The following is a 13,464-nucleotide window of genomic DNA, read 5'->3' as shown; positions in this document are numbered from 1 at the left end:
GATGTCAGTGTCCAATGACCCTGGGCACTCGGGCCCCCTCACTCCTTACTACGTGCCTGAGAGCGTAGAGAGCGTAGCATTTGACACTGTGTCACTGTGGTCTTGTGGTTTGGTTGGTGTTTATTTGCATGGCATGGAATTGCAACGAATGCTCATGAGATGGATTTACATTTGTTTCATAATGATGCTATTTTATATTTGAATACTAAAGTGTCAAGCCATTTGTGTTGACACAGAATGATGCACAGTTTGGGGTCTTTGTTATGCTATGGATTATTATAGAGATCAATAATAATCTTAATTGTTTACATAATTAATTATTCAGTAAAGAATGAGCATGCATTTTTTTACTGAAGAGTAGTTGTTTACATACATGTTTTATTCAATATCAAATATCTAGAATCTTCTATTTCTATTGGTATCTATAACAGTAAAGCCTGTTGAAGTGATGATGATTGCCATGGGACAATTAAGGGTTTATTCCTTCTGATTAATTAATTACATGCAATGCACGGCACTGCAGTTGTGATTTATTTGGTAACTTTGAAGTCGCACCTGATTATGACTTTGCCCTCTCCATAGAAATCAAAACATGGTTTCACTGCTCCCGTCGTGTCCCCCTGCTGCCGTTGCACTGGGGTTCCCAGCCATCAACATCCACCCCGAAACAGGGCCTACCGACCGGAGCATACTATGGGAGCAGCTCCCCAAGACCGCTGCGCAGCTATATACTGGAGAACACGAAGAGGAGAGCATGGGGATGAGAGATATGGTTGATATGGGGCCTTCATGTCCCATGGCTGCAAAACTCCACGGATTCCCTTCGAAAAGAGCAGAATTGGATGAAGGAAAGACAGAAGGACCAAGCACTCCATATCATTTTGATCAAAACACAGTGGCTGATACTCACGGATTACCTTCACTTGAAAACAAGACAGACAGTAGTACGGTGGCTGAATTAAATGAAGACATGGGTGACATCCAGCAGTCCTGCGACGAAAGGACCGATCCCCCAAATGTTTGCAAGGACATTGTCCTGCCACCTTGCCCTTGTGTAATCAGTGACAGATTGAACATGGTTGATATCTTGCCCACTTTCCCAAATATATCTAGTATACCTGGTTTATCATCCATCTCTCAGTGTGATGATGCCTCGTGGGCTTTTATTCCAGACACACTATTTGAGAAGAAAAATATACATTTAAGCAATGTTCTGACGGACATTTCCCAAGAAGAAAGAGATCAAATGAAAATGATGCATTTGGTACCAACATGCCCGAGGCAATCTAAGATAGCTGGATTTCCGTCAGTACCTAACCCACATTTAACAGTTATTTATAGAGAAGATATGGTTAGCCTGTTACCTTCTTGCCCAAAAGTCTCCTGTATCCAAGGTGTTCCATCATCACAAGAGTCATCGAACAAAACATGGCTAACAGATAGCCCACCTCTCTTTGAAAAACAGAAAGAAACCACTGCAATGGTCATCAAAGATACATTAAACACAGACACAATGAAACCAATGTTAGCTCTGAGTCCAACCTGTCCCAAAGAAGCTTCAATCCCTGGCTTTCCCTCCAAGCCATTAGTGATCCATCATCCACCTAATGTATTCAACCTTTTTCCATCATGCCCTGTAGTCTCTAATATTACTGGGTTTCCATCAATCCAGACAGCTGAATGCAAAAACTGGCCATCAAATTGTCAGCCGTTGTTTGAGAAGCAATTCAGGGAGACAGCTTTATTTGTACCGCACAAATATGAAATGACGAAAGAACTGACTGGAATGTTGTCCCTTGTACCAAGTTGTCCTAAGGAGTCACACACTCCTGGGTTCCCCTCTGTGCTGCTACCCAAAAAGCTTGACTTTGGAAAGGTGCCAAATATGGTGTGTCTCTCCACTTATTGTCCAAGGGTCTCACAAATACCAGGATTCCTCTCCTCTCAATATACACAATGTCAAGAGTGGGTGATAAGCAACGAGCCATTGTGGAGCAGATCACCCCGGGATAAGGATCTCTTGTTAACAGACCGCAATGAAAAGGATTGGGACACCTTGAAGGCAATGGTTTTCCTGGTACCTTCCTGTCCAAAGGAGGCACAGAATCCAGGATTTCCATCAGTTCCAAATCCACACATAGATAATTATGGTCTGCATAACATCAACCAGCTCCCGTCATACCCAAATGCTTCCAGTATTCAAGGAATGCCTTCGATTAAGAGGGGGGCCGATGCCACTTGGGTGCAAGAGCCAAGGGAGATATTACTGAAGGGATCAATGTTGAAGGAGAATGTAATGTTAAATGGATCCCAAGTTAACTCAGAAGACAAGAATAATATGTTGTTTATTGTGCCCTCCTGCCCTGATGCTGCCATTCTGCCTGGGTTCCCATCGATTCCAAATCCCAACATATTACATCATGAGCCGAATATAGTAAATCTCCTCCCACTGTGCCCTCAGTATTCCAATATATGTGGATTCCCATCAGTTGAAGGAGTCATCGGATTAGAATGGGTTGCTGAACCTTGTTCTTTAATAAAGCGACCGCTGAAAATTAAACAGTTTATGATTGTAAAATCTACCATTGGCGCAGGCGAATCAAACAATATGTCGGCCTTGGTTCCCTCTTGCTCAAGAGCACCAATGCTACCAGGCTTCCCATCAGCCCCTCAGTGCAGTATGTCAAAACTACGACCGGTTTGTCCTAAAGAGTGCATTTTCCCTGGTGGTGCAACGCTTCACGGAACAACAGAACTACAATGGATTTCTGCTGAAGACAAGTCGATCGAGCCAAAGAGTTTGTCAGGCAACCTTCAGAGAGCCAGCATTTTCACAGCAGAAGGTCCCATCAAAGACAGAGAAACTCTGAAAGCAATGCTAGCCCTGGCTCCAATATGTCCTCAGGCGTCAACAATTCCTGGGTTCCCTTCTGCGCCTAGATCCAAGAAGGAGCCCCATGATAGCAGCCTCATGCCTCACTGCCCTAAAGCTTCAGCTATCGCAGGATTCCCATCTGTGACTCCAGTCAAATGCACAGGTTGGTTAATGGACCCCATACTCCTATGGATGAGGTCTGACAGCAAACCATTGGACATGATCATGCCCCCCCCATATAGTTCCAACGTCACATCAAGTATGATGACATTGCTGACATCCTGCCCTAAGGCCACTCGGGTGCCTGGTTTACCGTCTGCTCCTGTTGTAAACAGAGCCCCGGACATGGTCAGTTTGTACGCATCCGCACCATGCTGTTCAACAATTCCAGGTTTTCCATCAGCAAGAATGATAACCTCCTCAGCTATTGACAAAAAGGAGGACCGGACACATGACACAAAGACCCTCACCAAGAATCTGCCAAAGAAGAAGATGTCTATTGCGGAGTGGACCGCAGTAGACAAAGGGAATATGAAACATCTGGCATTAATGGCTCCATCGTGTCCATCTGTGGCTCAGACTCCTGGGTTCCCCTCCATTCTGCCCCAGACCCCGACAATGAGTCAGGCAGTTGTCGGTTCTATGCCGATAACCGATTACTCTAAACCACAAGAACCGCAACATGCAGACCCTGGTCAGTCTTCTCCTATAGAAGCAAGCAGCATTGGCTTCACCTCTCCACCTATGAAAGTCCCAGCTGTGGAACAGGGAAATGGTGAGATATTTTTAGTGTACGGTATGTAGTGATGTGGAAGATTCAAATCAACGTGTCGTTTCTGAGTCCTCGGCTCCAAAAAGTCCAGGGATTCAAGACTTAATGTTTAATCCTTTATTTGTGGGCTCTCTAAGGTTTCTCCTCTCTCCTTGGTGAGATTGGCACACCAGTTGGACCAGTTGGTCTGTGGACCAACTGGTCCAACTGGTCCACAGACCACAATTGATCAAATCCTTTGATCGGCTCCTCTAGAACAGTAGGGGGTTAGAGACAGGTCTGAAAGGGAGGGGGTGACACTGAGGACTAAGACAAACACCAAAGTAACTGTTTCATAAACGTACAGTTGGGGTTGGAGACGGGTCAGGCAGAGAGCGGGCTGAGGACATGATGAAGGGAAAAACCATCTCAACTGTTAGGAATAAATTTCCATATTAAAAGTTAGGAATTAGTACTTTCTTCTTCAATATGTTGTGTATTATGATTCACTTTGTGCGGTTCTTTTTGCATCTGAATTGATTAATTTGTTGTTTCTTCCGTATTTGATCAGAAGTAAAATCTAAAGAAAGTTCAAAACAAGCCTTCGTGGTCGCTGGGTAAGTGGATGAGTCCAGAGCTCTTGCATGGTTTGGTGGAGTGCTCTTGCGTAGTTTGCTGCAATTGTCTTAGTAGATCTGCAGTAGCTAGTCACCTGAATAACTGAACACAGCTCATTTATATAGTATATACTTACTACTGCATTTTTTTTGTTCTGGCAAGAAACTTGCTTAAAACATTGTGTCTGGGTCCTTAGAAACCCGCTAATAAAGAAGCCTAAAGCAGAGGAGGTGGACACTGCCAAGGTGCATTTGGATCCACCGGAACCGGATTTAGTCTTAGGTTGGGAAGTATTGGAAGCAGAAGGCACAGTGACAGCTCAGGAAATTGAGTCATCCTTGTTAGTAAAAGGGAAAGAAAATTCAGGACTAGTCAATACAATTGTGGGGGTTTTCAACAGAGGGTAAGTTAAACCTTTGTTTGAAGCATATATCGTGCATGGTTTAGTGTGTGCATTGAATGACCTTTTAAGAGAGATATAATCAAAATATAAACCGTTTTTGTTCTATTTTTATTATTTTAAAAGTCAACAGGGTAAACACTCTAATACACATTGATTTATTATTGGAATGGAATGAATGGCCTTGAAGGAGGCAAGAGGAATATATATATATATATGTTTCTATGTAAAATATTGTTTTAGTTTTCGTTAACTTTTGCCCCAGCCATGGCTTTGTCTCTAAAAAAAAGTATCCCTTCCACACAGTTATGAGACCGTAGCGTCCATTTTGGGGCCATCTGGTTCTGGTGCAGCTGAAGCTGTCCGAACAAAGAGTGTCTCGTCCTCACTGGCTCCCGAGTCCAACGACTGGACCATCCCGTTCGGCGGGTTTCCTCCCCTTTCCCAAGACAACATTGCTTTAATAGAGACAGCCAATCACGAGGGCCTGAGTGAAAGTGAAAGTGAAAGCAAACCAGGCATAGAACCCCCGATGAGTGTGGAGCCCTACATGTGGGATCTCGCAAGGGAGGATCGGTCAGCATCGGTGTCCTCAGAGGGCAGCGACGGGTCACCAGAAGTGGTTGGCTCGACCGCCATGAAGAAATGGCCACCATTGACCGAGGCAGATATCGATGAAATATCACAGGCACAGCTTGAGGGAGCAGAGAAAGAGCAGGTCTCCTTTGATCCATGGGGCAGCAAGGATCGATTGGTCCCAAAGCAGAGGTTGGATCAATCCTTGGTTGAAGGTGGGACTACGTGCCAGGCTGAGATAGGACAAAAAGGGGCTGAAAATGCACTCCTGGAGAAAGGGTGAGTGGCAGGGGGCAAGACCTCTTTTGCTGCACGGCGTGAAAACAGTTGTCAGTGCATTGTGATACTTCTGTCGTAACCAGGCCCGCCGCTCCCTTTACGCAGACTACACAGAGTGCGTAGGGCACGAAGTACCTGGGGGGGCACCAAAAATTAAGGTTTATAAAAAATATATAAATTAGTTATGAAGAGGCCCACCGTTGTTTTTCCTTAATTGTATAACCACTGCATATCTCAATTTCGGCAAATTAGATGTTTTTACCCCCCGCCCCCCGTTTCGGGCACCAAAGCGACCAGCAGCGGCCCTGGTCGTAGCTCTTGCTTGACCTGCTGTTCTGCTGTCATATATGACTGCTGTTGTTTTTTTTGCTATTAACATCGGTTGATAATTTGGAACTGGTTATTTAACCTTATTCCTGATATTTGAAGATATGATTGCTGTCTTGAAAGAAATGGTTGTCTTTGTCTTTGGGCTCACGTATTGATGTGGTGCTTAAATGCATGTGTCAATCTCTGTTTTGATTTGATTTAATATACATGTAAGGCACTGTGGGTACGATTTAAGAGATTTTATTTGTGTTATTTGTTGAAATGTAGAAATAGCAAATCCATCCAAAACTCTGTTTCACACTCAAACTCTGTTGCAAATAGAACTACTCAAATCGTACCTGCAGCATCTTTTCGGTTGGGTTTTGGTTCTCACAGCTTGTGCTGATCAAGTTTTGCAACTTTGTGTGTGTGTGTGTGTGAGATAATGCAAAATATGATGCTTCTTGCATCTAACGCGATGTTGTCACAAGCAATCAAACCAGAAATCTGAAGCCTGTCCTTCTTTGTCCTTGACCTCTGAAAGGCAAAGCACAGGGGAAGCATCTGCCCCCGCCATGGACTCAACAGCAATAGAGGCTGTGGTTACTAATAACGATGAAGAACATAGCGAGATGACTTCCATTCTAGTTCCACCCCAGTCAAAGGTTCTCCCCCAGCAAGAGGCGCGAGAGAGCAAGCCCGATCCCCTGGTCCCCAAACGCAACGCATTCCACCTTGAAAACGCACTGAACGACGTGGCCGATGTTGACCCTCCGACAGAGATTGTTCCGACACAGCCATCTGCTGAAATAGTCCCTCCCCGCAGAACCAAGAGAAAGACCGGGATACCTTCATCACATGTCCAGAAGAAAGCTGATACACGAGAAACTGAAACTCAAGAATCTACACAGGTGGTTTCCTCACAGCCGACAGAGGTGAGCAGCTGTAGTAGTGGAAGCGCTGGTAGCAGTATCGCTGCAGAGGGAGTGGAGTTACCAAAAGACAAACGGGAATCCGTGCAAGTACAAGGAGGCCTTGTCCCTCCGCGTCGCCTCAGAAAAAGAGATGAAACTACACCGATCGAAACGCTGCAGAAAATGAAAGATTTTTCCCGGACACTCCCTGAAATCCCACAGAAGCTATCCAGGAAGAAGGGCAAGTTGAGTAAAAATTGTCCTGTTCTGATAACCGAAGTGCAGCCGTCCTTTGATGTCCAAGCTAGATGTGATCCAGTAACATCTGTAACGCCATCTATACCACTGCCCTCTGTGGGAGCCAAAAATGCTTCAAGCAATGCCGAAAGCGATGATGGATCCGGCGAATTAGTTGACATGCTTTATATAAGGGTGCAAGTGACCGAAGAGGATTATCCAACTGATCAGTATGGAGAAACTGATGTTTCTGATAACGTTAAACATCCAGAATGGGTTTCCCCGGAACAGAAACCCCCCAGCCAGTCTCTAAATGGATCAAGCCAGTCTGACCAGCAAGCAGAAAGTGAATCATCTGCTGATTTTGGTGTCAGGCCGACAGAGTGTCTCTCAATCATCAGAAAGATAGCCCCTCCTAGATCAATAAAGAAGAAAGTGCCTTCGTCCAACTCTATCAGCAAAACAGTCAATGAGGGGGAAAAATGTGACAAGGAGGAAACCTTGATGCAGGCCCAGGAAGTGCCTCCAATTCCCGATGCTCAGAAATCCGAACAAGTGTCTACCGTCCCTCTAACACCGGAGGCCAACAAGAAGGATACACCAGTGTCCGTCCCTATCCCTATGCCCAGGGCGAAGAAACGTCTCAGTGGATCCTTCCCTGATGCCGCACCCGTCGAGGGAACGTCTCCTGGTTCTTCAGTTCGGCTCAGTAGAAGCTCTTCCAGAGACGACGCGGCCAAGCCCGGCAGGCAGAGAGGACGAAGGTCAGTCACGCCTCTGTGTTTGGGAAGACTGGAAACAACTCAAATCAAGAAACGGAGCCGTAGCCTTCCTCCCCTTCCTCCTATCGATCATCTGACGGTGCCCACTGTGTGCCCAAGGAGAAGTCGCCTGAAGGCTGAGAGCAAAGATAAACTGGTTGGTGGGGATGACGCCTCTGAGACCAGACCGTCAGGCTTGCCTGTGGCAAAACCCAGGATCAGGAAACGTTTAAGCGGATCCTTCCCGGAAAACTTCACACCAGCAGCGGGTTCGTCATGTCCCTCTTCGACGGAAAATTCTAACAAAATGGTGGGCGATGAAACGGTGCTGCACGGTGCTGAACAGGCGGGCGTCTCCCCTCCGATTCCTATGCCACGTCCCAAAAAACGACTCAGCGCAACTTTTCCAGACAGTACACCTCCTCCGGAATCTGTGCTCTCCACGGACACGGAAAGCTGGGGTATAAAGCCGGAGGTTACATCTTCCCATCACCGGGATGCGACAGAATTCTCACCGTCGTTGGAATCAGGCTCTCGGTCTGAAGGAGGCTTCGTCACAATCCTTGGGTCAGAGTACGCAACTCTGAAATCGGATCAAGAGGCCAACAAGGTACAAGTTTCCTCCGAGGTGGAACTTCCTCAACCGGAATCTGTTGGAAATGCGGTCCTGAGAGCGAATGCTAAGGAGCAGGGCATCGAGGACTGGACTTTTACTGATAAATCTGCGGGGACACAAGATGCTGAAAGCGCTACGGAGGCTGTGGCTGATCAGACTGAAGGTGGAATTGGGTTGGAGGCTGAACCTGAGAAGGGCTTGGCTTCGACTGCCACAGCTCCTGTAGATGACTGGCAGCATTTAGAGAAAATGAACGAAAGTGAGCCGACAGACTTCACCGCGGGTCAGGAGGTGGGAGCTGAAGAGGGGGGCTTTTGCCTTCTGTCAGTAGCTGCCGGTGATGTAGAGGAAGAAGGGTAAGTAGTCTGTTTAAGTGTGGAGGAAGGCGCCAACAAATGTATCCTAAATGTTCGTTCCCCGATTCCGCAATCTTAAGGAAAGTCCTGCACAATTTTGCTTGGAAAAACATTTACTAATGCTTTTTCTTATGTTTGTCTCCCCCTCCCCAGCCGGGGTGAGACGACAGAAACACCCTCAGACCTACCGGTTCCGGTTCCTCGTGGCAAGAAGCGTTTAAGCGGTTCTTACCGGGACAGTGAGCTAAAGACACCCCAGAAAGGATCTGCAGAGGCCCCCGATGCTGAAGTATGTTTTACTATGTTTTAATCGGTCGCTCAAGAATTGTCATTTAATCAACAGGCTTTAGGTTTTCTCCTCTTGCTGAATGTATCAAATATAACTAATGCATCTACATTATGTGTGTGTGTGTGTGTGTGTGTGTGTGTGTGTGTGTGTGTGTGTGTGTACTTCTAGAGCCTGGTGGCCAGCCCGGAGCTTGTGACATCCAGTAAGTCGTTGCTACATTGGAGCCAGGAAGTGACAAAAGGCCACAAGGGGGTCAAAATAACAAATTTCAGCACATCCTGGAGGAATGGTCTGGCCTTCTGCGCCATACTACACCACTACCATCCCGACAAGATGTAAGAAACTCTTCACCTGGAAAACAATGGCGGTATTGAGTGTGTGTTGTGTAACTGTTTTCATGTGATTCTTTCCTTTTCTTTTTTTGACAGCGAATTCGAGATGCTGGACCCGTATGAAATCCAGAGTAACAATAAAAAGGTGAATACGTTTCATTCCTTTCTGACATTTTTCCCAAGACACGGAACACAATTCAACTGACAACGTCATCCGATACGAATCATTAAAGGTGACACATTATACCACCAGTTGTGGGTGTGATCAGTTGTTTGAAAATCGACCTCTTCTTACATCACAAGTAGGCTTGTCCACGTAGATGTATGACGGATAGATCGGTCTACCAGCCTACCCCTTGTAGTAGACGTTGCTCATCTATCAGCACACATTTAGGTGGACACGCCCACTTGTGATGTCAGAAGAGGCCAGTTTTCAAAATGGCTCGTAACGGCTAATCACACTCACGCATGGTGCTATAATACGTCACCTCTAAACTAAGGCCCAATCCCATTTCTACCCCTTACCCCTTCAATATAAGGGGGAGGGGTGAGGGGAAGGGGTATGGGGTAGAAATGGGATCGGGCCTAAGTGTGCCGTGTGTTTGTTTTGATTGCTTCCCCCATTGACCCTCCTCAGGCTTTCGACGGCTTCGCCGAGTGCGGTATCTCGCGGCTCATGGGGCCCTCGGACATGTTCATGCTGGCCGTGCCTGACCGGCTCATCGTCATGACGTACCTGAACCAGATCCGCACGCACTTCACGGGCCAGGAGCTCAGCGTGCTGCACATCGAGAAGGACGGCGGCGAGTCCAGCTACGGCGTGGCGGCCGACCGCGAGAGCCGGGAGAGTGCCGACCCGCAGGCCGCCGCCCGCTACTACGCCCAGAAGCTCCAGGAGGAGGGCCTCACCCTAGAGACCAACGGCAAGACGTCCACGGCGACGGCGACGCCCGACAACGTGGACGGCAGCAAGGCCGGCCGGGAGCTGGTGCCGCCGCCCCGGACCAAACGAGGGACTAACTTCCTGTCCAAGACGGGGTTCTCGCGCGTGAAAGATGCGGACCTGGTCAAGAAGCGCCGGTCGCTACGGAAGAGCGGCGGTTCGGGGGAGGAGCTGGAGATTCCCGGGGTAGGAAGACGGACTCGTAGAAGTCAAGCTCACCAGCTTCAGCAAAAGACTCAAAATTCACCTGTTCAGAGTTTACCTAGACACTGCATAGCCAGCCCCTCCTTCTTATTGTATGTTGTACGCCCTGGCACTTAATGTGCACACTTATTGTGTGTCGTTCTTAGTTATAGTACTTAGTTGTGTTGCATCTGATCCTAGCTATCTTTGTTGTATACGGGGAATGGGTTGACCTAGCGATTGTTAGTGCTTGGCCCTTTCTATGAATATCCTTACTGTACCAACAGCGATATATAGTTTATTTTCTTCTGACAAATTGTACACATTGTAATGCACTTTGGATAAAAGTGTCTGCCAAATGCCCTGAATGTAAATGTAAAGCTCTTCTTCTGCTCTTCCTGCTGTGGTGGAAACAATGCCTTTTGTCTTTATAGGTGGTAGGAGGGCAGGAGGAGGGGGAAACTGCGCAGAGGAAATTGGAAACGGGTAAATTGTTCTGAAGATGTATTTCTATAATGAACATTTATTAAGCGGTGGTGTGTGTACGACAACCTCATCATTGTTACTGTTATGTGTTTGCCTTATTTGCTGTGTAATCCATGCAAATCATACGTCCTTCACGTCTCTGGCTGTTTCTTGTGTGTGTTTGTGCTGCAGAAGGAAGAGAGGCCGCTGAGGAGGGGAAGGCCGAGGAGAGCCAGGTCAGTGACATGTGACATAAGCTCTACACACGGAGGACTGCATGTGAGGGTAGAGTCATGAGGCAAGGGGCAAGATGATGGGTTCGGAAGAGTTCTGGTTTCCGTTTGTAGTTCCCTTAACTGTGCGTTCACAGCAAAAGCTGTAAAGCATTTTGAGCGATAAACGCCCATTCACTTTCTATTAGACATGAGCGTTTCGGCTGTAAATGACCGCCAGCCAATCGGAATGCAGATGTCTCTCGCCGGCGTGGGTCCCAGTAAACATACGCGAGAACTTTAGTTCCTAGTTCCTACCACACATCTGTTCCTTCATCATGGTGCGTGAGAGAATAATTGCGGCTATTGCAGGGCATCGTATTTGCCCGCGATTGCATAGCTAACGTGGTCTTATTCTAGCCCAAACATTAACTAAAAAAAACATACAAAGAATAAAGCATCCAGCATATGATTTCAACAATGTATGAGGGCATACGCAATACGCATTACGCAACAGGGATGGTCGCAGAGTGGAACGCTGATGGAATCCAGCGGACGAGCGGTGGGTGGAGATGTGCCCGCACTTCAGAAGCAGGGAGACACTGCACAAAAATCTATTTCTAATTTGTCAGTTTGCGGTGTGTCTGCCTGGCACAAATGCTCCCGTTGAGCGGATCTTTTCCATAATAAACAATACTACACACACACACACACACACACACACACACACACACACACACACACACACACACACACACACACACACACACACACACACACACACACACACGCGCGCACGATAGTGATCAACTAAGCTATAATCTATCATACAAGCAATTGCTCCATTAATTAGCTATTCAGTGTTTCATGTATTTATGCTTATTATTCTTTTTTAATTAACCAAACGTATGACTATCATGTATTTTGGTGGCTCGGCATCAGCAGCAGCACTTGCCTCAAGTACGAGCGTGCAGGCAAAAAGCGCGGCTCCTTAAAATGGAAAAGCAAAATCGCAAGAGCGATATGAGCTGTAAATATTTGAAACCTTGAAATGACATTGTTTGATTGTTTGAGTGTGTGTGTGTGTGTGTGTTCACGATGTGGGCGTGTGTGTCTGTATGTGTTTGTTTGTTTGTTTGTGTGTTTGAGTGTATTTTCACGACTAACGCGTGCGCGTGTCTGTGTGTGTCTGTCTGTGTGTGTCTGTGTGTGTGGGTGTGTGTGCGTGTGTGTGTGTTTGTTTGTGTGTGTGTCCAGGATCCCAGCCAGTATGTGCAGAGTGAGATGGCGGCCCTGGAGTCGGAGCAGAAGCACGTTGACACCAGGGCCGCTGTGGTGGAGCGGGACCTCAGGGGCCTCATGGAGACAGGTGAGGGGCCCAGGACAGAGGAACACACACACACACACACACACACACACACACACACACACACACACACACACACACACACACACGCGCAAACACACACGCGTGCAAGTGTTACCAACAATAACAATACTACTAATAATACTTTACACCAATATGTACACCACATGGATGATGCACACCACACTGAGTGTGTGTACAGAGTCACAGCAGCGGACCTACACTGACGAGGCGTATGTCTCCACTCTCTCCCAGGTAGTGACAAGGTGGAGGAGGAGAGGCTGATCCAGGAATGGTTCACGCTGGTCAACAAGAAGAACGCCCTGATCAGACGGCAAGACCACCTGCAGCTTCTGTGAGATCCCGCCCCCCCCCACACACACACACACACACACACACACACACACACACACACACACACACACACACACACACACACACACACACACATAAGCGCACAAGCATGCAAACAGAGGCACACACACAAGCAGGCATGTGAGCAAACACACATACATGCACACACAAGCCTGCACGGAAACACGTGCACACGCGCACACACACACACACACACACACCACAAAAAAAAAAACACCCAGTTACAAGAGAGCCCACACACAGATACACACACACTCACACACTCGTAAGCAGACACTTCCATAAATCTGCACACAATTAAACACACATACAGAGAGACACAAAACCTCATAAACTAAAATGCCTCTTTGACCGACAGTGTGGAAGAGCAGGACTTGGAGCTGAGGTTCGAGCTTTTGAAGAAGGAGCTGACCGACATGATGTCAATCGATGGTATTTTTTATTTTTTGGGGGTTTATTTCAGGGACATTGCGCACTAACAACAGTCAAACTCTAAGTGAGACTGAGTTAGTCTAACTCAGTTAGCTATTTTACATCCGTTGTCCCCGGCTAGATATTCAAAAGGCAACCTAACATTACAGAAATAAAGGTAAGACTTGAGCAGCAT

At 47.0% G+C, this 13,464-nt stretch overlaps 1 protein-coding gene across 7 annotated transcripts in view; it reads left to right on the top strand.

Moving 5' to 3' along the window:
• ehbp1l1a (EH domain binding protein 1-like 1a) overlaps window positions 1-13,464 on the top strand; it is a 39,134-nt gene that overhangs the window by 20,682 nt on the left and 4,988 nt on the right. For 4 of the 7 annotated variants that reach the window (XM_030337746.1, XM_030337747.1, XM_030337745.1 and 1 more), the window contains 14 exons: window positions 583-3,650; window positions 4,198-4,243; window positions 4,441-4,647; window positions 4,951-5,499; window positions 6,353-8,692; window positions 8,846-8,981; window positions 9,150-9,316; window positions 9,410-9,458; window positions 9,951-10,442; window positions 10,874-10,925; window positions 11,097-11,140; window positions 12,374-12,485; window positions 12,738-12,837; window positions 13,216-13,289. In XM_030337746.1, coding sequence (XP_030193606.1) covers window positions 583-3,650; window positions 4,198-4,243; window positions 4,441-4,647; window positions 4,951-5,499; window positions 6,353-8,692; window positions 8,846-8,981; window positions 9,150-9,316; window positions 9,410-9,458; window positions 9,951-10,442; window positions 10,874-10,925; window positions 11,097-11,140; window positions 12,374-12,485; window positions 12,738-12,837; window positions 13,216-13,289 — 7,436 coding nt within the window. Of the gene's footprint in view, window positions 1-582; window positions 8,693-8,845; window positions 8,982-9,149; window positions 9,317-9,409; window positions 9,459-9,950; window positions 10,443-10,873; window positions 10,926-11,096; window positions 11,141-12,373; window positions 12,486-12,737; window positions 12,838-13,215; window positions 13,290-13,464 lie in introns of all 7 variants that reach the window. The other 3 variants (XM_030337752.1, XM_030337749.1, XM_030337751.1) reach the window with 2 other exon arrangements.

The sequence above is a fragment of the Gadus morhua genome, chromosome 17 (assembly GCF_902167405.1).
Source record: "Gadus morhua chromosome 17, gadMor3.0, whole genome shotgun sequence".
Lineage (NCBI taxonomy): Eukaryota > Metazoa > Chordata > Actinopteri > Gadiformes > Gadidae > Gadus > Gadus morhua.
This window is presented reverse-complemented; position numbering and strand designations above follow the sequence as displayed.